This window comes from Scyliorhinus canicula, chromosome 14 (genome assembly GCF_902713615.1).
Source record: "Scyliorhinus canicula chromosome 14, sScyCan1.1, whole genome shotgun sequence".
Taxonomy (NCBI): Eukaryota; Metazoa; Chordata; class Chondrichthyes; order Carcharhiniformes; family Scyliorhinidae; genus Scyliorhinus; species Scyliorhinus canicula.
Genome location: NC_052159.1, coordinates 67,854,824 through 67,882,426, shown reverse-complemented (window position 1 = coordinate 67,882,426; position 27,603 = coordinate 67,854,824). Strand labels below are relative to the sequence as shown.

The 27,603-nt window shown below is 49.4% G+C and overlaps 1 protein-coding gene across 7 annotated transcripts in view; it reads left to right on the top strand.

Annotated features, from left to right (window-relative positions):
* The window catches only part of LOC119977798 (high-affinity choline transporter 1-like), a 280,545-nt gene that overhangs the window by 48,716 nt on the left and 204,226 nt on the right, over positions 1-27,603 (top strand). For 4 of the 7 annotated variants that reach the window (XM_038819017.1, XM_038819018.1, XM_038819022.1 and 1 more), the window contains exon 4: positions 8,959-9,187. The exons of 2 other annotated variants lie outside the window; for them this stretch is intronic. In XM_038819017.1, the coding sequence (XP_038674945.1) occupies positions 9,004-9,187 (184 nt within the window). In that variant the 5' untranslated portion in view covers positions 8,959-9,003. Of the gene's footprint in view, positions 1-4,083; positions 4,136-8,958; positions 9,188-27,603 lie in introns of those variants that run through there. One more of the 7 variants, XM_038819019.1, reaches the window with a different exon arrangement.

Here is a 27,603-nt window from a genome sequence, read left to right as displayed (position 1 = left end):
TCGGGGGTCCACGATGGGGTCGCTTGGTCTGCGGGGAATGAGTTGAGACTTTGAAAAGCGACCTCCATTGTGGTGGCTAGCGCTACCGTGTCCTGCAAGTTCTGGGCCCCTTTTTCGAGTTGTCGCTGGCGCACATAGTTAGACCGGACCCCCACAGCGTACATATCACCGCCAGCGAGTTCCATATGCTGGGAGGCAGTTACAGCCTGAAAGTTGCATTCCCAAGCAAGGGCTTTTAAGTTGAGCAGGAAGTCCTCTAGCGACTCTGCGGGGTGCTGGCGGCGGGTAGCGAAAATGTATCTTGCGTAGACCTCGTTTACCGGCCGCACGTATAATCGGTCGAGCATAGCCAGGGCCTCGGTATACGAGTCGGTACAGTTGAGTTGCGTAGAGATGCGATGGCTCACCCGTGTGTGCAGTAGGCTGAGTTTCTGCTCATCTGTAGTCTCGGAGGTGGTCGATACAGCCAGGTAGGCCTTGAAACACCGAAGCCAGTGTAGATAGATTTCCTTCGCCTCTGCAGCCTGCGAGTCGAGTTCTAGTCAATCAGGTTTGAGGGCTGATTCCATAGTAGTTTTCTTAAGTCTATTAAATTGATGTGACCATTAATTCACACGTGACATGATAGGAAGTAAACTATGGTTTTAATAGACTTAAAACTGAGCCGGCCTGCGACCAGAAGAACTGAGGGCAGGCTCACAAGGCTGCAGCACTTTATACTTCCTGGGCGGAGCCATGGGCGGAGCCGAGGATGGAGCCCTGTACAAGCTCCTCATCTCCCCCTGTGGGCAGAGCCACGAAACGGCTCACAGACAGAACCCACAAGGACACAATACTATACAGGGTGAATTACATGAAGTACATTCACCACACCTATCCAATAGCCGCTTGGAGGTCCCTAATGTTTCCGACCCAACTATTTCCACAGGCAGTGCATTCCATGCCCCCACTACTCTCAGGGTAAAGAACCTACCTCTGACATCCCCTCTATATCTACCTTAAATTTATGTCCCCTTGTAATGGTTTGTTCCACCCGGGGAAAAAAGTCTCTGACTGTCTACTCTATCTATTCCCCTGATCATCTTATATACCTCTATCAAGTCGCCCCTCATCCTTCTCCATTCTAATGAGAAAAAGACGAGCACCCTCAACCTTTCCTCGTAAGACTCTCCATTCCAGGCAACATCCTGGTAAATCTCCTTTGCACCTTTTCCAAAGCTTCCACATCCTTCCTAAAATGAGGCGACCAGAACTGCACACAGTGCTCCAAATGTGACCTTACCAAGGTTTTGTACAGCTGCATCATCACATCACGGCTCTTAAATTCAATCCCTCTGCTAATGAACGCTAGCACACCATAGACCTTCTTCACAGCTCTATCCACTTGAGTGGCAACTTTCAAAGATCTATAAACAAAGACCCCAAGATCTCTCTGCTCCTCCACATTGTCAAGAACCCTAAAGGGTTTAAAGGGGCATCACAGCTGATAACATTCAGTCAGATCTCCATGGCATCCATTATGCCTCAGAGTTTGTGGCCCCAAACCTTTGCCTTGAAACCCCATTAGGGTTTGTGACCCTCAGTTTAGGAAGCTCAGACCTCGGATGTTTTTTCGCAAGTTGCTGTGGGATCAAGGGGTTGGTGTGCTCACACAGAAAAACGATGGCCCTTCGTCCAGCTACTAGTGAATGTTACAGTAGCTCAGCACAGCTGGGGGAATGAGGTAGGGGAATTCTCTGGTTTCTAGTGCAAGCATCTCTGCAAATGTTATTGTGCATCCAGATTATAATATTAAAGCTACAGGTTTCGACTTTCTTCTTTCTGCCGATGAAGTGGCAGGATGAAGCCACGGCATAACCCCGACCAGTTTTCTCTGTTGGGCTGGTTTAGCATACTGGGCTAAATCGCTGGCTTTTAAAGCAGACCAAGGCAGGCCAGCAGCACGGTTCAATTCCCGTACCAGCCTCCCCGAACAGGCGCCGGAATGTGCCGACTAGGGGCTTTTCACAATAACTTCATTGAAGCCTACTTGTGACAATAAGCGATTTTCATTTCATTTTCATTTCATTTAACTCTGTATTTCTCATTCATATTTGTCCTTCCAAAATGGACAACCTCACACTTTTCAGGGTTAAACTCCATCTGCCACTTCTCAGCCCAGCTCTGCATCCTATCTATGTTTCTTTGCAGCAGACAATAGCCCTCCTCATTATCCACTTGATCCATCAACCTTTTACTAATATAGTTTATGACAACTTAATTACTTCCCCTTTGGCCAAAGTTCATGAAAAATGTTCCTTAATTTATTAATTTAGTTTTACTGATTTGCTATGGAATAGGATATTGCAACCCACGTCCTCACCTGAAACATTATTATTCTACACATTCCCAAAAATATTTCCCCTTCTTGGTGCACACACCCACCCTCTGGTCGCGGAAACGTCCCCGGTGCTGGGGCCCTGCCCCTAGGTGTTTGGATGTTGGCTGCTCCGTCCGTGGTATTTCTTCCTGCAGTGTTCTGGATCACGGTCTGATTGGGATGCTGGGCAATAGTTCGCACACACCACCTGGCACCTGGCACACTACTCACGGGAATTCATTTGGGAGCGGTGCAGTTCTCACTGAACGATGATTGTCAATTCCCTATTAGCAATAGCATTCAGCCGCGCTGTCTGAGGCCGCCATGGTCAGTGGGAGTTATGAGTGGTTGATGGGACAGCCGGACATGAGTTGGAGTTGCTTCCATTATGGGTACACATGATCCAGCAGGTGGCATTGCGGATCCCTGGGTGCTGAGGCACCCAGCACATACCTCGCCCTACTGATGGCAGCCCACCAACCCCCCCCCCCCCCTGCCCCCCCTGCCCCCAAAGTGCTGTCCTTGATTCCGTTCTTTTCTTCTCTACCTCTCATTGACTTTTTCTGGAAGCTTGGGGATAATATTGAAATGTACAATATATCAATAACAGCAAGTTCAATCTTTTTTTCTCCCACCACCAACTCCACAACTGTTTCTGTGCTGACTGACTTTTTTCTGGGTTTTTCTGGGCCCCAAGTGGCAAGGTTGGCCGGGGTGGGGGGGGGGGGGGGGGGGGGCAGTGGCTGGAAACAGTTCTAATTCCCAATGCTGGGAATTAGAACTGGAACAATGACAGGCTGGTTGGTGAGCACCAGGGAATTTTCCCAGCATTGACTGTGAGGTGATTGGCTAGCCATTCTATGTGATTTGCACAATTAAAGGCTCTATTAAGGGGATTTTTTGATGGGCCACTGGCATTTTCTAAATGGGGGGTGCCCCATCTGCTCAATGAAGAAGCTGCCAGCTTCATTAAGTCTTTGCGCCTTTCCTTCAGTCTTATGGGGCCTACCACCCCATGCCCCCTGAATACTAATTTTACTTGCCTGTATGGGGGAACCTCCATTTTGAGGTGTCTTGAAGCCTCTGCCCTCCTCAGCAACTACCCCATTGGCATTGCTGAGGCTTCAGATTTGCTGGGCCTCTGATTTTGCTGGCAACAACAACAGCCCACTGCCCACTGTCCTTAATTGGCCCACTGTCCACCACAGGCAACCAATTAGCGAACAGTAAAATAGCTGAGCTGCCAGCAAGTGTCGGCTCAGTGTTCACTGTTTGACCAAATGCCCAAGTCCTGAGGCGACCAATAACTTTTTAAAAATAAATAAATTTAGTGTACCCAATCCATTTTTTCCGATTAAGGGACAACTTAGCGTGGCCAATCCACTGACCCTGCACATCCTTGTGTTGTGGGGGCGAAACCCCCGCAAACACTGGGAGAATGTGCAAACTTCACATGGACAGTGACCCAGAGTCGGGATCAAGCCTGGGACCTCGGTGTCGTGAGGCAGCACTGCTAACCACTGCGCCACCGTGCTGCCTGGCTGCCAGTAAATTTTAATCCCAAATCATGGATGAAACAAACATTGCCCTCACCAAACAGAAGAAAGATTGAAGCTATCATGTTTGGTTCACATCTCTTCATCCCTTTATTCCATCCCTTTTTCTACTGCTTACTCAGTATGAACTAGACATGATCAACCCAGACGTCTTGCTCATTTCTAAGCTGAAATTTCACAGCGTCAACTGCTTCATCAGTGACTTTCCCTCCATTATAAGGTCAGAAGTGGCGATGTTCACTGATTATCACACATTTACAACTCTTCAGATCCTGAAGTAGACAACATTCAGTCTTCATGTGCAGGAAGTGTGTCCAACTGCAGCTCCTGTCAAACCGCTTGATGGCTCTGGAGCTTCAGGTGGATCTACTTGAGAGCATCCATGATGCTGAGGAAATTGTGGATAGCACGCTCAGTTGGTCACACCGCAGTTAAAAATTACAGAGGAAGATAGGGAATACGTGACCACCAGACAGAGGAAGAGTAGGAAGGAAGTGCAGGGGTCCCCTTGCGGTCATCTCCCTCCAAAACAGCCTGACATCGGTGGTGGGGAAAATGCTGGAGTCAATTATTAAGGATGAAATAACTGAACATTTGGAAAGCGGGGACAGGATCGGTCCAAGTGAGCATGGATTCACTAAAGGGAAATCATGCTTAAAAAATCTTCTGGATTTACTTTGAGGATGTGACCAGTTGAGTGGACAAGGGTGAACCAGTGGATGTTGTGTATTTGGAATTTCAAAAGGCCATACAAGAGATTAGTGAGCAAAATTAAAGCTCATGGTATTGGAAGTAATTGTGGAAGCAAACTGGTTGGCAGACAGGAAGCAGACAGTTGGAATAAACGGGTCCATTTCAGAATGCAGGCAATAGGACTAGTGGGATACCGCAGGGTTCAGTGCTGGGACCCCAGCTGTTCACAATATACATTAATGATTTGGATTCATAGCTTTAAATTGAGGGGTGATAGATATAGGACAGATGTCAGAGGCAGTTTCTTTACTCAGAGAGTAGTAGGGGTGTGGAACGCCCTGCCTGCAACAGTAGTAGACTCGCCAACTTTAAGGACATTTAAGTGGTCACTGGATAGACATATGGATGAAAATGGAATAGTGTAGGTCAGATAGGCTTCAGATGGTTTCACAGGTCGGCGCAACATCGAGGGCCGAAGGGCCCGTACTGCGCTGTAGTGTTCTATGTTCTATGTTCTATGTTCTGTTAACTCTTTTTGGAGGGGGATAAATATTCCAAGTATTACAGAATAAGTCCATGAATGAGAAAAATACACATTCAGGATGTAGGAATTGCCAAACTTATAAACAACACTAGCTGGGTGGCAGTGTGTGCTGTGAGGAGGATGCAAGGAGGCTGCAGGATGACTTGGACAGGCTGGCTGAGCGGGCAAATACTTGGCAAATGCAATATAATGTGGGTAAATGTGAGGTTATCCACTTTGGTGAAAAAAACAGGAAGGCAGATTATTTTCTGTCTGGTGGCAGTTTAGGAATAGGGGAAGTGCAACGAGACCTGGGTGTTATGTAGAACAGCTGCTGAAGGTTGCTTGCTGGTACAGCAGACGGCGTGGAAAGCTAATGGCATGCTGGCCTTCATAGCGAGAGGATTTGAGTGTAAGAGTGGCGATGACTTGCTGCAGTTATACAGGGCCTTGGTGAAACCACATCTTGAATATTGTGTGCAATTTTGGTCTCCTAGTTTGAGGAAGGACATTTTTCCTATTGAGGGTGTTCAGCAAAGTTTCACCAGACTAATTCCTGGTTTGGCAGGACTGACACATGAAGTAAGATTGGATTGACTGGACTTGTACTAACTGGAGTTTAGAAGGAGAGAGGATCTCAAAGAAACATATAAAATCCTGATGGGACTGAACAGGCTAGACGTGGGAAGAATGTTCCCAATGTTGGGGATATCCATAACTAGTGGTCACAGCCTAAGAATAAGGGGTAAATCATTCAGGATTGAGATGAAGAAGAACTTCTTCCCTCAGAGAGTTGTGAACTTGTGGAATTCTCTACCACAGAAAGCTGTTGGGGCCAGTTCATTGGATATGTTCAAGAGGGAGCTGGATGTGGCCCTTGCGGCAAAAGGATATGGAGAAAAAGCGGCTGTGGGATATTGAATTTGCATGATCATACTGAATGGTAGTGCAGGTTCAAAGGGCCGAATAGCCTACTCCTGAACCGATTTCCTATGTTTCTATGTTTCCCATCTCAGACACACATTATTCTGATTTAGAACTATATTGTTATGCCTTCAATGTCGCTGGGTCAAAATCCTGGTACCACCCCCACCCCCAAATAGCACTGTGGGCGCATCTCCACCAGATGGAATGCAGAGTTTCAAGAAGGCAGCATACCACTAGCTTCTTATTGGGGAAGGGCAATAAATGTTGGTCTTGCCCAGACTCCATTAAAGAATTTTTAAAAGTGCAACTCTAAAACTGTTCACTTTCACCTCTGCAATATTGCCTGCCAGTACCCCTTATCTCATTTACTGCCACCAAATCACTCATTCATACTTCTGTCACCACCATACTCTGTGTCCTCCACACTCCTTACATTTCCTCCCTAACCCCCACCCTGTACAATATTCAACTAATTTTGAACTTGTTGTCTTTTGCTAGAAATTGGTCATCCATCATCTATGGGTTTCCTCCGGGTGCTCCGGTTTCCTCCCACAGTCCAAAGATGTGCGGGTTAGGTGGATTGGCCATGCTAAATTGCCCGTAGTGTCCTAAAAAAGTAAGGTTCAGGGGGGGTTCTTGGGTTACGGGTATAGGGTGGATATGTGGGTTTGAGTGGGGTGATCATTGCTCGGCACAACATCGAGGGCCGAGGGGCCTGTTCTGTGCTGTACTGTTCTATGTTCTATGTTCTTACTAAATTCCACTGACTGTTGTACATGTTGCAATTACTTTAAAAGCCCTTCATGGACTCCCTCTGTCCTGTCTCTACAATTTCTACAATCTTAAATCCTCATACCTTCCACTCTTTTGACAAAAGGGTAAATTGCTCTGGTTGCTGGAAATTTAAAATAAAAAATACTGGAAATTCTCATCAGGTCTTCCTGCTGAGCATTTGTTGCCTTTTCTGTTTTTAACTCACATCAGTGATCAAGCTTTCAACCATCTTCTTTTCATAATTTTTCTTTTCATAATTACAGTAACCTTGCTGTATCTGTCCCTAATTCTCCCAAACCTATTTCTTCGACTTTGCCTCTGGTTCTAGCACTTGCTCATCATTAGCCTAATGAAAATTTGAAATATGAGCCCCGACAGAGCACCATGAGACATCATCATGTGTTAAAGTTGTGATGAGGGCAATTGAAAAATTTCGAGCAGTAGAATTATATTCATGGCTTGAAAAATACGTGATAAAAAATTTGCATGGTGAATGCCAGAGTAAGATGTCATCTGTACAAAGTGATCATTTGTATTCCAGGTCTCTAAATTGCTATGGAACCATAAGCTCGTTTTTATGATAGTTGCAAATGTTTCAATATGTTGTACAGAGAGGACAATAAACTGATCTCAACCTGGTAGTAAAATGTTGGCCGCACAAGTCTATTTTTGTTTGTTGAAATAAGAGGGGGGGGGGGGGGGAATTTACTGGCTGTTCACGCCGGTGGGATATTCCGGTCCCACAACTGCGCATGGGTTTCCCAGCAAAGAGGGGTGCAGTCAACTAGAAATCCCGTTGAGAAATGCGGGACCAGAAATCCCGCTGGTGGCCGCCTCCGCCACCAGAAAACACGTGCGGGTTGCGGGGTAAATCCCTCAATCATATCGGAGGTTTTGTGGCGGGGTGAGTAGTGACTCTGCGGCCGGGATTCTCCCCTACCCGGCGGGGCGGGGGGGGGGTCCCAGCGTGTTGGAGTGGCATGAACCGCTCCGGCATCGGGCCGCCCCAAAAGTGCGGAATTCTCCACACCTTTAGGGGCCAAGCCCTCACAGTGAGGGGCTGGGCCTGCACCGGAGTGGTTCCCACTCTGCCGGCTGGCGTGAATGGCCTTTGGCGCCATGCCAGCCGGGGCCGAAAGGACTTCACCGGCCGGAGCGTCAGCGGCTGCTGATGTCATACCGGTGCATGCGCAGGGGAGGGGGTCACTTCCGCCTCCGCCATGGTAAAGACCATGGCGAAGGCAGAAGAAAAAGAGTGGCCCCACGGCACAGGCCCGCCCTCCGATCGATGGGCCCCGATCGCGGGCCAGGCCACCGTGGGGGCAACCCCCGGAGTCAGATCGCCCCGCGCCCACCCCCCAGGACCCCGGAGCCTGCCCGCGCCGCCAATCCCGCTGGTCAGGTAGGTGGTTTAAACCACGGCGGCGGGAGAGGCCTGTCAGCGGCGGGACTTCGGCCTATTGCGGGCCAGAGAATTGCCGCAGGGGGCCCGCCGCGGCGCAATTCCCGCCCCGCCGAATCTCGGGGGGCGGAGAATTTGGGACACGGCGGGGGTGGGATTTACGCCGGCCCCGGGCGCCCTGCCTCTGAGCCAGAAGCTCCGGATTCAAATCCTACCCCAGTACCTGATGGCCATGAAAGGTGCGTTCATAGCACAGCCAAACAGGTTGAGTATCAATCTGCAAATCCTTCCAACATGTGGCTGAGAGTCAAGTGATGGAGAGAAAATTGGGAACCTATCCATTGCTCTGTACTACAACATGCATGTCGAAGTGCTGGTTTGTTCAGCTGCTGGATGGCTGGCGTGGATCAGATTGGTGCTGGCAGCATGGGCTTTGATCTTGGCTGTGGTCTATTTCAGATTTCCTTCCTTGCTCTACATGTAGTGAAGATTGTGGTGCTGTGGGCCAGATCTTTCTTTGGGCAAAGAATTGTAGAAGAGTGCAATAAATGTTATTTTCATAAGTAAGAAAAATGGGTGATCTCTGTTGTGTCTATTAGTCTTTTCCTGTTTATTCTAATCTCTGGGTTGGTGTTATGAGTGGTTTAGAAATGGATTTCACTCTTATCTGATATTTATCCATTATATAATTACTGATGCATTGCTTCTGTGTTGTTTTATTTAGCCATTGGTGACAGCATTCTACACGAGCTACATTTTCAATTGAAAAATGAGTGTCGACATTGGAGGACTAGTTGCAATCATCCTGTTCTATTTGGCAATCCTATTAGTTGGAATATGGGCAGCCTGGAAAAATAAAAATAAACCGCACCATGGTGAACTGCTTCGAAATGAGGTTATAATGATAGGACGAAGAGACATAGGCTTACTCCTTGGTATTTTTACTATGACTGGTGAGATTATTCATTTATACTTTTACACTTCCCAAAGATTAAAAGTGATATTAAAATTTTAAATATAGATCTAGAGAAAAATTGTCCACTTTTGTGAGAACTTTTCTCACTATCTTACTATTATTTCTGACATAGGTGAGGATTATCCAGGCAGGAAAATGGAACACTTTCAATTTCAGGGTCGAAGTGTCGGCGATAGTAATTCCCACAACATGTATAAATTGTTTGAGGGACAGTAAACTTTCCTTTCCTTAGTTCCAGCCAATAGACTCTTGTACCAATTACAACTGGGTCCACAGCAAATGGGAGTCTAAATAAAGCCTCCAAGCTCATTTCTTATATGATCTTTGCAGTCAGCAAACAGGACAGACTTGCTCACTCTGGCACTGGATTTAAATGCAAGTCCCAGAAGCCTAATGTCTATTCTATTGCAATTCTCATTCCACTCAATAATGAAATAGTTAAGAAATGAAATATGGATTTCCGGTGGCGGTGATGCTTGGGTGAGCCGCACATTCGGCGGCCTCTCACTCCGGCGGGGCTTTGGAGCTGATTTCCCGCGATAGCGGGACCATGGAGTGGCAAAAAGGCTGCCGCGAAAGGGCTGGAGAGCGGGCTGCAATCGATGGAACCGTGGGAGGCCAGCAGGTAGGGGAAGAAAGAGAGAAAGAGACAGAGGCAAGGAGCAGAGGAAACTGAGCTGAAACGTAAGATGGCGGACCCACGGACCTTCCTTGCCCCAGGAGAAGAAAAACAGGTTTGGAGTCGCTGAAGCAGGACAACTTGGACCCACTTCAGATGCTCAAGAGGTAAAAGTTAAGGAGCTGGGCGAAGGAAGGCGGCAGTGAAAGTGCTGAGGAGCGGGCTGCGGCACATGGAACAGCGGGAGTCCAGAAGGCAGAAGAAAAAGGAGAAAAAGGGACAGAGACAAGGACCTGAAGAAAATTACCGGGGACCTAAGATGGCGGACACACGGACCCCGGACTCAGCAATCCAACAGGCGCTGGATAACATGCTCCAGGTAATGAAGTCCAGTTTTGAAGCGCTGAAGCGGGACAGCTTGGACCTAATCCAGAAAGCGGTGGATCAGCTGAACCAGAGGCTGGATGCGCAAGATGTTAAAGTTAAGGAGCTGGGAGAGGCGGTGGAGGAGCAGGCGGATGCGCAGACGGTTGCGGCACTAGAATTTGACGGGCTGAAAGAGCGGCAGAGAAGACTGCTGGACAGAGTGGAGGAGCTGGAGAATAGAGTCCGCAGGAACAACCTGAGGATGGTTAGCCTCCCGGAGGGGGCTGAGGGAGCTGATGCTGCAGCGTTTGTAGCAGACCTGCTGAAGCAGCTGATGGGGGCCGAAGCCTTTCCGCGACCGCCGGAGCTGGAGGGGGCACACAGAGTGCAGGCAAGGCAGGGGCAGCCGGGCGGACCCCCCCCTCCTCCCGCCCGATGGTGATTAGGTTCCACGGGTTCGTGGACAAGGAGCGGGTGCTGCGGTTGGCAAAGAGCGCCAGGAGCAGCACGTGGAACAACAATGTTATCCGCATTTACCAGGACCTAGTTGCAATCATCCTGTTCATAAAGTATATTCTAGGATAGATTTCTTTGTACTACGCAGGGATTGTATAGGGGAGGTAAAGAACACGGAATATTCGGCAATTACTATCTCAGACCATGCCCCGCATTGGGTAGACCTGCAGATCGGGGGAGCGAGCTACCAACGCCCACAATGGAGGCTAGACGTGGGACTGCTGTCGGAGGAGGGGATCTGCGAGAGGCTTCGGAGATGTATGCAAAATTACCTGCAGGTGAATGACATGGGGGAGGTCTCAGCGGCGACCCTGTGGGAGGCGCTAAAGGCAGTAGTGCGGGGGGAGCTGATTTCAATTGGGGCCCACAGAGCCAAGGCAGACCGGGCAGAGATGGATAGATTGGTCAGGGAAATGGGTCGGATAGATGAAGAGCACGCGGAGTCCCCGGGGGAGGTTTTACTCAGGGAAAGGCGGAGGCTACAGGCGGAACTGGGGGCACTATCCACGAGTAGGGCCGTGGAACAGCTTAGGAAGGCACGGGGAGTGGTGTACGAGCATGGGGAAAAGGCTAGCAGACTGTTAGCGCAGCAACTCAGGAGGAGGGAGGCGGCCAGGGAAATAGGTAGAGTGAGGGATGGGGGCGCAAAGTGGAGGACCCGGCAGGATTGAATAAGGTATTCCGGGACTTCTATCGTAAGCTGTATACTTCGGAGCCGCCGGAAGAACCGGAGGGGCTGAAAAGGTTTCTGGACGGGTTAACCTTCCCAACAGTAGGTGGGGGGGGGGGGGGGGGGGGGGGGGGCGAGTGGATGAGCTGGGTGCCCCGATTAGAGTAGAGGAGGTATTGGGGGGCCTTAAGGCTATGCAGTCGGGGAAGTCCCCGGGGCCGGATGGATACCCAGTAGAGTTTTATAGGAAGTTCTCTGAGCTGGTGGGCCCGGTCTTGGCGAGGGTTTTCAATGAGGCAAGGGACAGAGGGACCCTGCCACCGACAATGTCGCAAGCCACTATATCACTGATATTGAAGCGGGGTAAAGACCCGGAGGCGTGCGGGTCCTACAGGCCAATCTCCCTGATTAATGTTGACGCCAAGCTCCTGGCAAAGGTACTGGCAGTTAGAATGGAGGACTGCGTACCGGAGGTGATTGGGAAAGACCAAACTGGGTTCGTGAAAGGTAGGCAGCTGGCGGCCAACCTGAGAAGATTACTTAATGTGATAATGATGCCCCCGGTGGGTAGGGAGGTGGAGGTAGTGGTGGCAATGGACGCCGAGAAGGCCTTTGACCGGGTGGAGTGGGACTATCTATGGGAGGTGCTCGGACGGTTTGGGTTCGGGGAGGGATTGGTGGATTGGATCAAATTATTATATCAGGCCCCGAGGGCCAGCGTCAAGGCTAACAGAGAAGTGTCGGAGTACTTTAGGTTGTACCGAGGGACGAGACAGGGCTGCCCGCTCTCCCCGCTGCTGTTTGCGCTGGCCATAGAGCCGCTGGCGATTGCGCTGAGAGCCGCAGAGGGATGGAAAGGGATGGTGAGGGGCAGGGTAGAACATAGGGTCTCTCTTTATGCAGATGACCTGCTCCTGTACGTGTCGGACCCAGTGGCCAGGATGGGAAGTATACTGGGAATGCTGAGGAAGTTCGGCCAGTTCTCAGGATACAAATTAAATACGGCCAAGAGTGAAATGTTTGTGGTCCAGGCAAGGGGCCAGGAGAACCGATTGAGAGGGCTACCGTTTAGGCTGGTTGAGGAAACTTTCCGGTATTTGGGAATCCAGGTGGCACGAGACTGGGGCAGGCTGCATAAGTTAAATTTGGCCAGGGTGGTGGAGCAAATGAAGGGAGAGTTTCGGAGATGGGATGCACTCCCGCTGTCGCTGGCAGGGAGGGTGCAGACTGTAAAGATGTCAATCCTCCCTAGATTTCTGTTTATTTTTCAGTGCCTCCTGATCTTTATCCCACAGTCCTTCTTCAAAAGAGTTAACGGGCTGATCATGAGCTTTGTCTGGGCGGGAAAATCCCCGCGGGTGAAGAAGGCGATGTTGGAGAGGAACCGCAGCGAGGGAGGGCTGGCTTTGCCGAGTCTGATTAATTATTACTGGGCGGCCAACATCGCTATGATAAGGAAGTGGATGGTGGTTACGGGGTCTATTTGGGGGCGGGTGGAGGCGGCTTCGTGCAGGGGCTCCAGCTTGGCAGCCCTGGTCACGGCTCCTCTACCGCTACCGCCGGCCAAGTACACCACCAGCCTGGATATGGGGCCAGTGGAGGAGGCATGTAGGGGAGATTGTCTGGGCGCCAATCTGCGACAACCATCGGTTTGCCCCCGGGAGTATGGATGGGGGGTTCCGAGTATGGCGGCGGGAAGGGTGGGTGATATGTTCCTGGAAGGGAGCTTTGCGAGTTTGAGAAGCTTGGAGGAGAAATTTGGGTTGGTAAGGGGAAATTATTTTAGGTACCTACAGTTGCGGGACTTTGTTCGTAGACAGGTCCCATCTTTCCCACGCCGCCCGCCAATGGGGATCCTAGACAGAATAGTCTCTAGGAGGGAAGAAGGGGAGGGTAGAGTCTCGGGTATTTATAAGGTGCTCATGAGGGAGGAAGGGTCCCAGACAGAGGAACTGAAACTTAAATGGGAGGAGGAACTAGGCGGGGAAATGGAGGATGGGCTGTGGGCAGAGGCCCTGAGTAGGGTAAATTCGACCGCGACATGTGCTAGGCTAGGTCTGATTCAATTTAAGGTCGTTCACCGGGCCCATATGACGGTGGCTCGGATGAGCAAATTCTTCGGGATAGAGGACAAATGCGCTAGGTGCGCGGGGGACCAGCGAACCACGTTCACATGTTTTGGGCATGCCCTAAGCTGAGGGGGTACTGGGAGGGATTTGCGGGGGTCATGTCCCGGGTGCTAAAAACAAGGGTGGTGATGAGTCCAGGGGTGGCAATTTTTGGGGTTTCGGAAGACCCGGGAGTCCAGGGGGAGAAAGAGGCCGATGTTTTGGCCTTTGCTTCCCTGATAGCCCGGTGACGAATACTATTGGCGTGGAGGGACTCAAAGCCCCCGAAGACTGAGTGGTGGCTTGCGGACATGTCGAGTTTCCTGGGTATGGAAAAAATTAAGTTCGCCTTGAGGGGATCTGTGCAGGGGTTCGCCCGGAGGTGGCAACCATTTATTGACTTCTTTGCGGGAGAGTGAGCGTCAGCAGGGGGTGGGGGGGGTTGGGTAGAGTAGAGAAGGAGGGAAAATATGGCGGGTAGTACCGGTGGGAGAGGAGCGGGCTTGTGCAGTATGTTATGATGGAAGTATTGAAAGTACGTGGATGTTTGCACATTTTTGCCTTTTTTGCTTTCTTTCTGTTGATGTCTGTAACTGTTTATAAAGCCAAAAACTACCTCAATAAAATTGTTTATTTAAAAAAAAATAAATGAAATATGTAATAATACGTATCTGCTGCCAAAGCCTTTCCACGCTCCACAATGCTCCTGATTCTGACGGCCCAATCAGAGGGCCTCAGCAGTGTCACAGGGAGATTGGGTGCAGCTGAGGCAGGTCAAACTCTTCTGTGTGTCTTTAAATAGAGACACTCAGACGTCCATGAAAGGTGGACATGAAACCTGTCTGCAGAACCACTGCAATCTCTCTTCATTCTTCAAATTGAATAGCGACTGGGTGTGAGAGCAGAAAGATAAGGTGGAAGGTCCAAATATATTCTGTTTCCCACTATCCAAACAACTACCCAAACCTTCGCCTATTGCATGCAAGAAGAGGCCTTCTTTCACACTTCACCCAGGTCTGAATGCTGAAAATCTTGAAGCAATGTCAAAATGGCAGATGCCCTGCCTCAGGCTCTGCACAAGCCCTTATATTTAATTATGTTAGGAATCAGTATTCCCCAAGTATTAATCACAGAATAATCAGATAATCTCCTCAACGTTATAGATAGGTAGGCCCCAACCAGGGGACCATGAAGGGTCTCCAGGGGGTCCGCGACGCTGGTGGCTGCCATGTGAGTGGTAAAGGCCAGTTCAAACGTGCAACATTTAAAAAGAATTAGATGAATCAAATGAACCAGAGGGTTGTATGTCTGAGGATGTGAGTGTGTTTTTGTGTGTGTGAGGATGAGTATGTGTCTTTGTGTTTGTTTATGTGTGTGTGAGGAAGTGTGCGTTTATGTGTGCGAGGATGAGAGTGTGTTTGTGTGCATGTGAAGATGAGTGTGTGTGCATGAGAGGATGTGTGTGAGGATGTGTGTTTACGTGTGTGTAAGGATGAGTAAGTTTGTGTGTGTGTGTGAGGATGTGTGTGTGCGAATATGAAAAAGAGAGGTGTGAGGGAGGTGATTGTGTGCATGTGTGAACATGTGCGTGTGTTTATATGTGAGTGTGTGCATAAGAGGGTGTGTGTGTGAGGATTTTAGGGTGAGTGTGTGAATGTTGATGTGTTGGGTAAGCTGGGTCTATGTGAACTGCGTTTGATGCAGCGCAGAGAGAGACAGGCTTCCAAAACTTGATGAGATGCAACACGATTTTTATTTAATATCTAACTATATTACATGCTTAACTGTGGGTTGACACTATGCTGACTTGACTGGAGACCTGAGGCTAGCCTGACCAGACTAACTGACTACCACATGGTGTTTGTACTAGCTGCTGCTCACGAGCTTTGACTGTCTCAGAGGCTGGATCCCAAGAGAGCAGCACGGTAGCATGGTGGTTAGCATAAATGCTTCACAGCTCCAGGGTCCCAGGTTCGATTCCCGGCTGGGTCACTGTCTGTGCGGAGTCTGCACGTCCTCCCTGTGTGTGCGTGGGTTTCCTCCGGGTGCTCCGGTTTCCTCCCACAGTCCAAAGATGTGCAGGTTAGGTGGATTGGCCATGCTAAATTGCCCGTAGTGTCCTAAAAAGTAAGGTTAAGGGGTGGGGGGTTGTTGGGTTACGGGTATAGGGTGGATACGTGGGTTTGAGTAGGGTGATCATGGCTCGGCACAACATCGAGGGCCGAAGGGCCTGTTCTGTGCTGTACTGTTCTATGTAGAGCGGGAAAACTGGTGCCCTCTGGCTTTATAGTGGTCATGTCCTGTCTGGTGATTGGCTGCTGTGTTCTGTGTACTCACTGGTCATCCTGTGTGTCAATCGCTGCCTGTCTGCACTCCAACATATACATGGATGTATATTATGACATCTCCCCCCCCCCCCCCTTTTAAAAAAAAAATGTGTTCAGGTAATAAATATTGAGGTGCGTGTGCGTGAAGATGTGTACAGATACTTGACTATATACAGAACATCCTCTTAACCTTATCTAACGAAAACAGCCTCAGGTCCCTCAGCCTTTCCTCATAAGATCTTCCCTCCATACCAGGCAACATCCTGGTAAATCTCCTCTGCAACTCCTCCAATGCTTCCACACCCTTCCTATAATGCGGCGACCAGAACCACAGACAATACTCCAAATGCGGCTGCACCAAAATTCCGTACAGCTGCAACATGACCTCATGGCTCCTAAACTCAATCCCTCTACAAATAAAAGCCAACACACCGTACGCCTTCTCAACAACCCCATCAACCTGGGTGGCAACTTTCAGGGATCTACGTACATGGACACCGAGATCTCCCTGCTCATCCACACTACCAAGAATCTTACATTAGCCCAGTAATCTGTATTCCTGTTACTCCTTCCAAAATGAATCACCTCCCACTTTTCTGCATTAAACTCCATTTGCCACTTCTCAGCCCAGCTCTGCAGCTTATCTCTGTCCCTCTGTAACCTGCAACATCCTTCCGCACTGTCCACAACTCCACCGACTTTCATGTCATCTGCAAATTTACTCACCCATCCTTCTACGCCCTCCTCCAGGTCACTTATAAAAATAACAAACAGCAGTGGCCCCAAAACAGATCCTTGTGGTACACCACTAGTTACTGAACTCCAGGCTGAATATTTCCCATCAACCACCACCCTCTGTCTTCTTAGAGCTAGCCAATTTCTGATACAAACTGCTAAATCACCCTCAATCCCATGCCTCCGTATTTTCTGCAGTAGCCTACTGTGGGGAGCCTTATCAAACACTTTAATGAAATCCAAATACACCACATCAACTGCTTTACCCTCGTCCACCTGTTTGGCCACCTTCTCAAAGAACTCAATAAGGTTTGTGTGGCACGATCTACCCTTCACAAAACCATGTTGACTATCCCTAATCAAATTATTCCTTTGTAGAAGATTATAAATCCGATCTCTTACAATCCTTTCCAAGACTTTGCCCACAACAGAAGTAAGGCTCACTGGTCTATTGTTACTAGAGTTGTCTCTACTCCCCTTCTTGAACAAGGGGACAACATTTGCTATGCTCCAGTCTTCTGGCACTATTCCTGTAGACAATGACGACATAAAGATCAAAGCCAAAGGCTCAGCAATCTCCTCCCTAGCTTCCCAGAGAATCTTAGGATAAATCCCATCCAGCCCAGGGGACTTATCTATTTTTACACTTTCCAGAATTGCTAACACCTCCTCCTCCTTATGAACCTCAATCCCATCTAGTCTAGTAGCCTGTATCTCAGTATTCTCCTCGACAATGTTGTCTTTTTCCTGTGTGAATACCGATGAAATATATTCATTTAGCGCCTTTCCTACCTCCTCGGACTCCATGCACAACTTCCTACTACTGTCCTTGACTGGCCCTACTCTTATCCTAGTCATTCTTTTATTCCTGACACACGTATAGTAAGCTTTAGGCGTATCCTTGATCCTACCTGCCAAGGACGTCTGGCTCTTCTTAGTTCTCTGTTCCTTCCTGGCAAACTTGTAACTCAAGCACCCTAACTGAACCTTCACGTCTCATCTTTACATAAACCTCCTTCTTCCACTTGACAAGTGATTCAACTACTTTAGTAAACCACGGTTCCCTTGCTCGACCACTTCCTCCCGACCTGACAGGTACATATTCAGTAGCTGTTCCTTGAACAAGATCCACATTTCAATTGTGCCCATCCCCTACAGTTTCCTTCACCATCTGATGCATCCTAAGTCTTGCCTCATCGCATCATAATTGCCTTTCCCCCAGCTATAACTCTTGCCCTGCGGTATATACCTATCCCTTTCCATCGCTAAAGTAAATGTAACTGAATTGTGGTCACTATCACCAAAGTGCTCACCTACCTCCAAATCTACACCTGTCCTGGTTCATTACCCAGTACCAAATCCAATGTGGCCTCACCTCTTGTTGGCCTATCGACATACTGTGTCAGGAAACCCTCCTGCACACATTGGACAAAAATGGACCCATCTAAAGTACTCAGACTATAGCGTTTCCAGTCAGTATTTGGAAAGTGAAAGTCCCCCATAACAACTACCCTGTTACTTTCGCTCCTATCCAGAAGCACCTTTGCAATTCTTTCCTCTACATCTCTGGAACTTTTCGGAGGCCTATAGAAAACCACTAACAGGGTGACCTCCTTTCCTGTTTCTAGCCTCAGCCCATACTACCTCAGTAGACGTGTCCTCATCAAACTTCCTTTCTGCCACCGTAATACTGTCCTTGACTAACAATGCTACCCCTCCCCCTCTTTTACCACCTTCTCTGAGCTTACTGAAACATCTAATCCCCGGAACCTGCAACAACCATTCCTGTCCCTGTTCTATCCATGTCTCCGAAATGGCCACAACATCGAAGTCCCAGGTGCCAACCCATGCTGCAAGTTCACCCACCTTATTCCGGATACTCCTGGCGTTGAAGTAGACACAACACAAACCATCTTCCTGCCTGCCGGTACACTCCTGCGACCTTGAAACCTTACTCATGACTTCACTACTCTCAACCCTCAACCTGGAGCTACAATTCAGGTTCCCAACCTCTTGCTGAATTAGTTTAAACCCTCCCGAAGAGCATTAGCAAATCCCCCCCCCCCCCCCCCCCCCCCCCGCGCCCTTTCCAGGATATTGGTATTCCTCTGGTTCAGATGTAGACCATCCTGTTTGTAGAGGTCCCACCTACCCAAGAATGAGCCCCAGTTATCCAGGTATCTGAATCCCTCCCTCCTGCACCATCTCTGTGCACGACAACGCAGAATCACCGAGCAGAAATGAATAGCCAAGTTCCGCACACGAGTACGGCCTCAGCTGGGACCTTAGATTCATGTCTCACTACTTTAACTCCCACCATCTGGCCTGGGCTTGCGAAATCCTACCAACTGTCCTGGCTTGAGACAATTCACACCTTTTTAACCTGTGATTATCCCTCTTGCCAGTCGCTCCGTCTGGACCAGTAAAGACTTAATTACCTGCAAAGACTCGCATTCAAAGTATCTTCTTGTATCATTGCATTTGTCTACATATATGTTTCTGGAACCCACCTCTTCATTCACCTGAGGAAGGAGCTGCGCTCTGAAAATTTGTGATTCAAAACTACATTGATAACCACATTAAATTAAATAGGACCAAATCCATCTCCCCTTCCACGCCGTGGGAGATTCTTGAGGATGTCCTCAGGGGCAAAATTATTTCTTATCACGCACATGTGATAAAGATGAAGGAATTAGCACAACAGAGGCTGGTGGGCTCCATTTTGGAGGTAGATCACCAGTACTCACTCAATCCCATACCCAAATTATATGTAAGCAGACCAAAGTTGCGAACCCAGTATGAGCTATTGACCACCAATAAGGCCGTATGTCTGCTGCAGTACTCCAGGGGTATTTTCTACGAATATGGGGAGAAGGCAAGCTATCTTTTAGCACAACAACTTGAATTCCAATCAGCTTCCCGTGAGATCCCCCAGATACTCAACCCGGGTGGCAACCTAATTTCCAGCCCGTTCAATGCGGCTTTCACATCCTACTACTGTGACCCCTATAAATCTGAGCCTCCCACAGACAAGTCGATCATGTCTGATTTCCTGGACATGCTGCTAATCCCATCTGTAAAAAACAGTCAAGATTGGTGAGTTGGACTCCCTGTTACGCCCCAGCAAGATTTTAAAATGCATTGGTCTCATGCAGGTTGGTAAGGCCTCTGTCCCGGATGCTTTTCCAATCGAGTTTTACAAGAAATTCTCAGAACAATTTACACCTTTGCTCTTAGATATGTTCAATGCCTCCCTATCATTGCATCCAACCCTTACTCAAGCCTCTACTTCCTTGCTCCTTAAGAAGGACAAAGACCCAACCGAGTGCGATTAATAGCGACCCATCTTGCTCTTAAACGCACATGTGAAGGTGCTTGCTAAGGTACTAGCGTTTTGGTTAGAACCTTGCATTCCAAGCATAATTTCAGAGGACCAAACAGGTTTTGCAAAGGGCCATCAGTTGTCAGCTAATATATGTCGCCTTTTGAATATTATATTTTCTCCCTCTCCTGCACCCGAGCCAGAGGTGATGGTATCTTTACAGCAGAGAAAGCACTTGACAGGGTAGAATGGGGCTACCTGAGAGTCTTGGAAGATTTGCAATTGGCCAATAATTGTCTCATCGGTCCGTTTACTACACAATGCCTCCACTTTTATTCGCCCTGGAAATAGAGCCTCTCTCTATAGCTTTGAGAGCTTCCAATCAATGTAGGGGTATTAATCCAGGTGGGGTAGAACATTGGGCATCTCTTTATGCAGATGAACTACTTTTATATATTACAGACCCAATGACCTCCAACAATGGCATAATGAAGACACTCGGCTGCTTCTCTGGGCTATAAATTAAATCTGGCTATGAGTAAATGTTTTCCAGTTAATCCCTCTGGAAGATGGACCCGTTACCCATTTTCTTCTCCAGTACACGTTTTGTTACTTGTGGGGTGAGGGTGGCCCATAAATGGGCCTCACTCCACAAATTGAATTATTCTAGCCTGCTCAAAACTGTTGGAACAGACCTACGGAGATGGAACAACCTTCCTGTATCTTTGGCTGTCAGGATTCAAACAATAAAAATAAATATTTTCCTTAGATTTTTCTTTTTCTTTCAATGCCTCGCCATTTTCCTGCCCAATTCCATTTTTAACAAGGTTAACAAATTGTTTTTCGCCTTTATCTGGGTGGATAAGAATCCCAGAATCTGTAGGTTCTACTCCAGAAGGATAGACAGACAGAGGACTTGGCCTTTCCAAACTTATTTGATAGGATTCTCTCTTTCTGAGACTGAGGGCTGGATTGTCCGATTGCCGACGCTGGAATCGTGTTCGGTGATCGGCCGGACAACCTGTGTTTATGTCGGAATTGGGGGCGGCATCGTTTTTCGGACGCTACTCCCCCTCAAAAACAACGTACATGAGGAGTATGGCGCACACACTGGTCTGGGTTAGCCAAGAGGGGGGGGGGGGGGACAATGGGCAGACATTGTGCGTGGTCTAGGCACCCCACTGTCACCCCAGGGATCCGATGAGACCATGTGATGGAATGGCCTGCCCGTATGCAGGAATCACCCAGGTGGACGGTGGAAAGTGCTATCGTGGGCAGGAGTCAGACGTTGTCAAATGATGCGGAGCTCCAGAGATCATCGCAGAGCAGGTTTTCATCACCCCCATGCAATTGGCCAGACCCGCTGCAACTGCCAACCCAGGGCCCACACCCCATAGTGCAGCTGGTGTGTATCACAGAGGGGGTTGCAGTCAAGGGGGCGGCCGGTGGGGGGGGTGGGGGGGGGGGGGGGGATGCGGTGCCCATTTCCTTGGCCTGCAGGAATCATTGCGTGTGCCAGGATGAAGGTGTCGTGCACACTGCCCAGGTATCAGGTGCAGACATGCATAATGCGCAGCTGATGGTTACATGTCAGCTGCACGTTCATCGAGTCGAACCCCTTTCAGTTTGTGACGAGTTGTTGAGTGGCTTGTATCTGCAGGTACTTGTAGGAGGACATGCATCACCCCTTGGACTGGGGCATCTTATTGATGGCGGCGAACCCAGCTACTCGGGCATCCTGGTGGGCCTGGTCCACATTGAAGGGCTGCAGCGGCTAGCAGGAAGGCCATCATTGCTGGTTAAATTCCATTATCGGCAGGGAGTGAAAGGCCAATAATTAGCATGATGCGTACCCCCGTGCCCAACATGGCTCAATGGGCCGTGCCCCCTTCCCATTGCCCCCCACCCCCTCCACCTCTGCAGCCCTGGCCCGTCGGTGGCCGGTCCCTGGTCTGGCGCCCGCCCCCGCTGCCAGGAGTACAGCTCTGGGAGCTCTTCCGGGGCAGGTGTGACCTGTATCAGAAGGACGGGTTGCATCTGAACTGGAGAGGCATAAATATCCTGGCCACGAGGTTTGCTAGTGTCACACGGGAAGGTTTAAACTAGTATGGCAGGGGGGTGGGTACAGGAGCAATAAGTCAGAAGGGGAAAGCATTGAGCGAGAACTAGGGTTTCTACATGTACATAAAAAGCAAGAGGGTAGCCAGGGAAAGAGTTGGCCCACTGAAGGATAGGCAAGGGAATCTATGTGTGGAGCCAGAGGAAATGGGCGAGGTACTAAATGAATACTTTGCATCAGTATTCACCAAAGAGAAGGAATTGGTGGATGGTGAGTCTGGAGAAGGGTGTGTAGATAGTCTGGGTCACATTGGGATCCAAAAAGACGAGGTGTTGGGCGTCTTGAAAAATATTACGGTAGATAGGGCCTGATGGGATCTACGCCAGAATACGGAAGGAGGCTAGAGAGGAAATTACTGAGGCCTTGACGGAAATCTTTGGATCCTCACTGTCTTTAGGTGATGTCCCCGAGGACTGGAGAATAGCCAATGTTGTTCCTTAGTTTAAGAATGGTCGCAAGGATAATCCAGGGAACTACAGTGCTGGGACCTTTGCTGCTCGTAGTATATATTAATGATTTGGAGGAAAATATAACTGGTCTGATTAGTAAGTTTGCAGATGACACAAAGGTTGGTGGAATTGCAGATAGCGATGAGGACTGTCAGAGGATACAGCAGGATTTAGATCATTTGGAGACTTGGGCAGAAAGATGGCAGATGGAGGTTAATCCGGACAAATGTGAGGTAATGCATTTTGGAAGGTCTAATGCAGGTAGGGAATATACAGTGAATGCTAGAACCCTCGGTTTGTTCTCAATGGAACGATTGAGGTTGAGGGGCGTCCTGATAGAGGTCTACAAAATTATTAGGGGCAAAGACAGATAGTCAGAGGCTTTTTCCCAGGGTAGCGGGGTCAATTACTGGGGGCATAGGTTAAAGGTGCGAGGGGCAATGTTTAGAGGAGATGTACGAGGCAAGTTTTTTACACAGAGGGTAGTGGGTGCCTGAAACTCGCTGCCGGAGGAGGTGGTGGAAGCAGGGACGATAGTAACATTTAAGGGGCATCTTGACAAATACATGAATAGGATGGGAATAGAGGGATACGGACCCAAGAAGTGGAGAAGATTTTAGTTTAGATGGGCAGCATGGTCGGCACAAGCTTGGAGGGCTGAAGGGTCTGTTCCTGTGCTGTCCTTTTCTTTGTTCTTTGGTCTTTGTACATTCAGCTGGCACTACCCTTGCAGCCGCACAGGTACGTTCTGCAGCCCCCGCCGGGCGCCCCTGTAGTGGCTACAGTGGGCGTTGCCCTGGGTGGGCTGCCGACGGGGGCGGCTGGGTGGGGTTGGCGGCTGGGTGGGGTTGGGTATGGCGGTTTTGGAGGGTGGGAGGGGTGTGGGCTCCCATATGGCCGGTGCCACTCTGCAGAACCAGTGGCCATGATGGGTGGTCAGTGGGGTGTGCAATAAGATGGCTGCCTTGCAGGCCGTGGAAATGGCAGTCCATGACTGGACACCACCCCAATCCCATACGGGGTCACCCAGGCTGTCATGATATGCAGACACACACATAATGATATCCAGACAAGCAGCTAATGGACACAAAGAAGAGGACAGGACCAATAAGCAGGCTGGACACTCAGGGGTGGGATCTGACTGTAAAAGACACGAGGCACTCACACTCCGCCTCTTTCCACTGATGAACATCTAGAGAGTCGGTCAAGGGTGTTGTTACAATCTCAGACCTCCACCACGTGGCTAAGAGCTAGTCTAGTTCAGTCAGACAGCGTAACCACACTTAAGGTAGCAGAGAGTCGAACTCACAGAGAATTGCGTTAACTGTGCTACAGGTTCAATAAATCAGATTGAACGAACAAGGTCTGGAGTATCTTTCTTATCTAAGCTGCATCCAGTTGCAGCCAGAGTTAGACCAGCGTACCTAACACGACATGATACCAGGAGACTTCTAATTTAAGGTGGCTTAAGGTGGCTTACCTCAGTTCGTTCCGTGATGACCACAAAATGTATCCCGGCACCATGGAGAAGATTCAGGCTCCTCACCAGCTCAGGACCTCTGGCAATCTCAGTGCCAACTGGCGGACATTCAAGCAAAAGTTTCTGCTATACATCGAAGCCTCAGACCTTCCGTCTGATGCAAGAAAGATAGCGCTTCTCCTCTCAATAGCGGGTGATCAAGCCATTGAACTCTTCAACTCGTTTAACTTCACCGAAGGCCAGGACAAGTTCAGACTCATCCTGGCCAAGTTCGACAGACACTGTGAAATGGACACCAATTAAATCTTTGAGCGCGACATATTCAAACTTCTTCAAGGTAAAGATGAATCTTTCAATGCCTTCTTAACTAGACTCCGCTAGCGCTGTCCTGCAACTTTGATGATATTGCTGAATCCATGATCAGAGACCAAATCGTGTCTGGAGTTCATTCTGATCCTCTGAGAGAGCAGCTCTTAAAAATCAAGCATATGACCCTGCCAGTCGTGATTGAAACATGTACAGTGCATGAGCACGCAAAAAAACGGTATTCCCAATACAAATCGGCTGAAAATGAGAAACTTGCCTCCCACGAGGCAGTGAGTGTGCAGGCCATCTCCCGGATGCAGCGCCTCAGCATTGAAGACAGCGGCCATCTTGCGCACTTTACCCGGAGCCCTGCGCATGCGCGATGCGAACGGGATAACGAAGTGGCCGACACCCACACTGCGCAGGTGCAGAAATCTGCCGACTGCACTGTGCATATGCAACGCCGTACACCGTGTCACGACGCTGACATCATGACGTGCCCAAACTGTGGCAACTCCCACTTAAAGGGACACTGCCCTGCAAGAGGCAGGCAATGTTTAAACTGTGGGAAGCCTGGACACTATGCAGCCTTCTGCACCACCAGTCAGAGGCCAGCGCTCCCAATTCCGACGATGGTGCATCCAGAACGTGCAACGACGATAACAGGATTCTGATCCTGTCAGTACAACGGATCCAGGGGACGAGTGCCTGGAGTCCAACTACCAAATGGACATCATTACCACATGTGAACATGCCACACCTAACTCATCTTGCATTCAGTCCTTCTCACTGTCGATTCAGAGGACGAATGGTGTGCGGTGATGCAGGTCAACCGCTGCTCCATCCAGTTCAAGCTGGTCACAGCTGCTTCTGCCAACCTCCTCTCACAGACAGACTTCAAACACATCAAGAAGCCCCCCCAAGATCCTTCCAGCAGCCTGCCAGCTCCTGGACTATAACGGTAATGCCATCATGGCACTGGGATCCTGCCATCTACTTGTCTCCAACCGGAGTACCCATGCATGGCTAAGGTTTGAAATTGTCAAGCCGGACAGGGCATCCCTACTGGGCGCGCATGCCTGAAAAAAGCTAAACCTGGTGCAGCGGGTTTATTCAACGATATCCTCTAACGTGGATCTTCAAGCTGGCATTGACGACATCCTCGCTCAATATCCAGATGTGTTTGATGGGATGGGCACTTCGCCATATCGATACAAGATCCTACTGCGACCTGATGCCAAGCCAGTGGTCCATGCACCACGCCGGGTCCCGGCTCCGCTGAAGGAGCGCCTGAAGGAACAGCTCAAGGAACTGCAGCAGCAAGGGATCATTTCCAGGGTAACCAAACCGACTGACTGGGTCAGCTCGATGGTGGTGGTTAAAAAACCCTCTGGAGACCTGCGCATCTGCATTGATCCCAAGGATCTCAACCAGAATATAAAGCGTGAACACTACCCCATCCCGAAGCGGGAGAAACTCACCAGTGAGATGGCACATGCATGGTTTTTCACGAAGTTAAATGCGTCACATGGATTCTGGCAAATCCAGCTGGATGAGTCCAGCAGAAGGCTCTGCACCTTCAACACACCATTTGGCAGGTATTGCTATAACTGTATGCTGTTCGGCATTGTCTCGGCATCGGAGATATTTCATTGCATCATGGAGGTCATCGAAGGGGTTCGTGTTTACGTGGACGACGTAATCATATGATCGACGTCCCCTGAAGAGCATGTTTCCTGACTCCAGCAGGTATTCCGCCGTGTCCACGCCAATGGCCTGAAGCTGAACAGGGTCAAATGTTGCTTTGGCATGTCGACACTCAAGTTCCTGTGAGACCAGAGCTCTCAGCAGGGCATGTGCCCCGACATAGACAAGGTCAAGGCCATCGCAGCCGTGACCGTCCCGGAAGACAAGAATTGCGTTTCCTAGGCATGGTCAATTTTCTGGGCAAGTTCATCCCAAACATGGCCTCACAAACCATGGCCCTACGAAACCGAGTGAAGAAGTCCACTGCCTTCGATTGGAAGGCGGCCCATCAGGCAGAGTGGTTGGAGCTGAAAGCCAAATTCACCACTGCAGCCGTATTGGCATTTATCGACCCAGACAGGGAAACGAGAATCTCAGCAGATGCGAGCCAGGATGGCATTGGTGCGAGCCCTGCTGCAATGTCATGACACTTCATCCTGGGCACCGGTTGCCTACGCATCAAAGGCAATGACACCCACCAAACAAAGGTATCCACAAATCGAGAAGGAATTCCTGGCCTTCTCACTGGCATTCTCAAGTTTCACGACTATGTCTGCAGCCTGCCGACATTCACAGTCGAGACGGATCACAGGCCCCGGGTCAACATTCCCGTACCAGCCTCCTGTACCGGCCTCCCCGGACAGGCGCCGGAATGTGGCGACTAGGGGCTTTTCACAGTAACTTCATTGAAGCCTACTCGTGACAATAAAGCGATTTTCATTCATTTTCACATTATCCACAAGGACCTTAATGACATGACGCCTCGGTTGCAGCGCAAACTCCTCAAACTCAAAAGGTATGACTTTGACCTGGTCTACACGCCTGGCAAGGAGTTCATCATTGCCGATACACTGTCCCGCTCCATCACCGTGCCTAGTGAATCACTGAAAGTCATCCAACAAATTGAGTCACAGGTTGAGTCACAGGTGCAGCTGTGTGCCAGCACCCTCCCGGCATCTGATGAGAAGGTGATTTGTATCCGTGAGGAGACAGCCAAAGACCCCCTCTTACAGCGTGTCATGCAACACCTAGCCAATGGCTGGCAAAAAGGGCAGTGCACTCAATTTTTCAATGTAAAGGATAACCTGACGGTGGTTGATGGTATCCTCCTCAAACTGGACCGGATTGTAATTCCACACAGTCTCCAGAGCTTGGGGCTCCGTCAAATTCATGAAAGCCACCTGGGTGTGGAAGAGTGCAGACTCAGAGCCAGGTAGGCTGTCTATTGGCCCGGGATCAGCCAGGTCATCGCGAACATGGTCCTTAACTGTGCGACATGTCAACGCTCCCAGCCAGCGCAGAGTAAGGAGACACTTCAGCAGCATGAAATCGAAACGTTTCCGTGGTCCAAGGTTGGCATCGACCTCTTTAATGCAAATGGGCGTGATTACGTGTTAATCATTGATTACTTTTCCAATTACCCTAAAGTCGTGAAGCTCTCAGACCTCACATCTCGGACCGTCAATAAGGCCTGTAAGGAGACGTTCTCCAGGCATGGTACCCCACTCAATGTCATGAGTGACAATGGCCCGTGCTTCAGCAGCCATGAATGGTCTCTGTTTGCCCAGTCGTATCAGTTCAAACACGTCACTTCCAGCCCGTATTACCCGCAGTCCAATGGGAAGGTTGA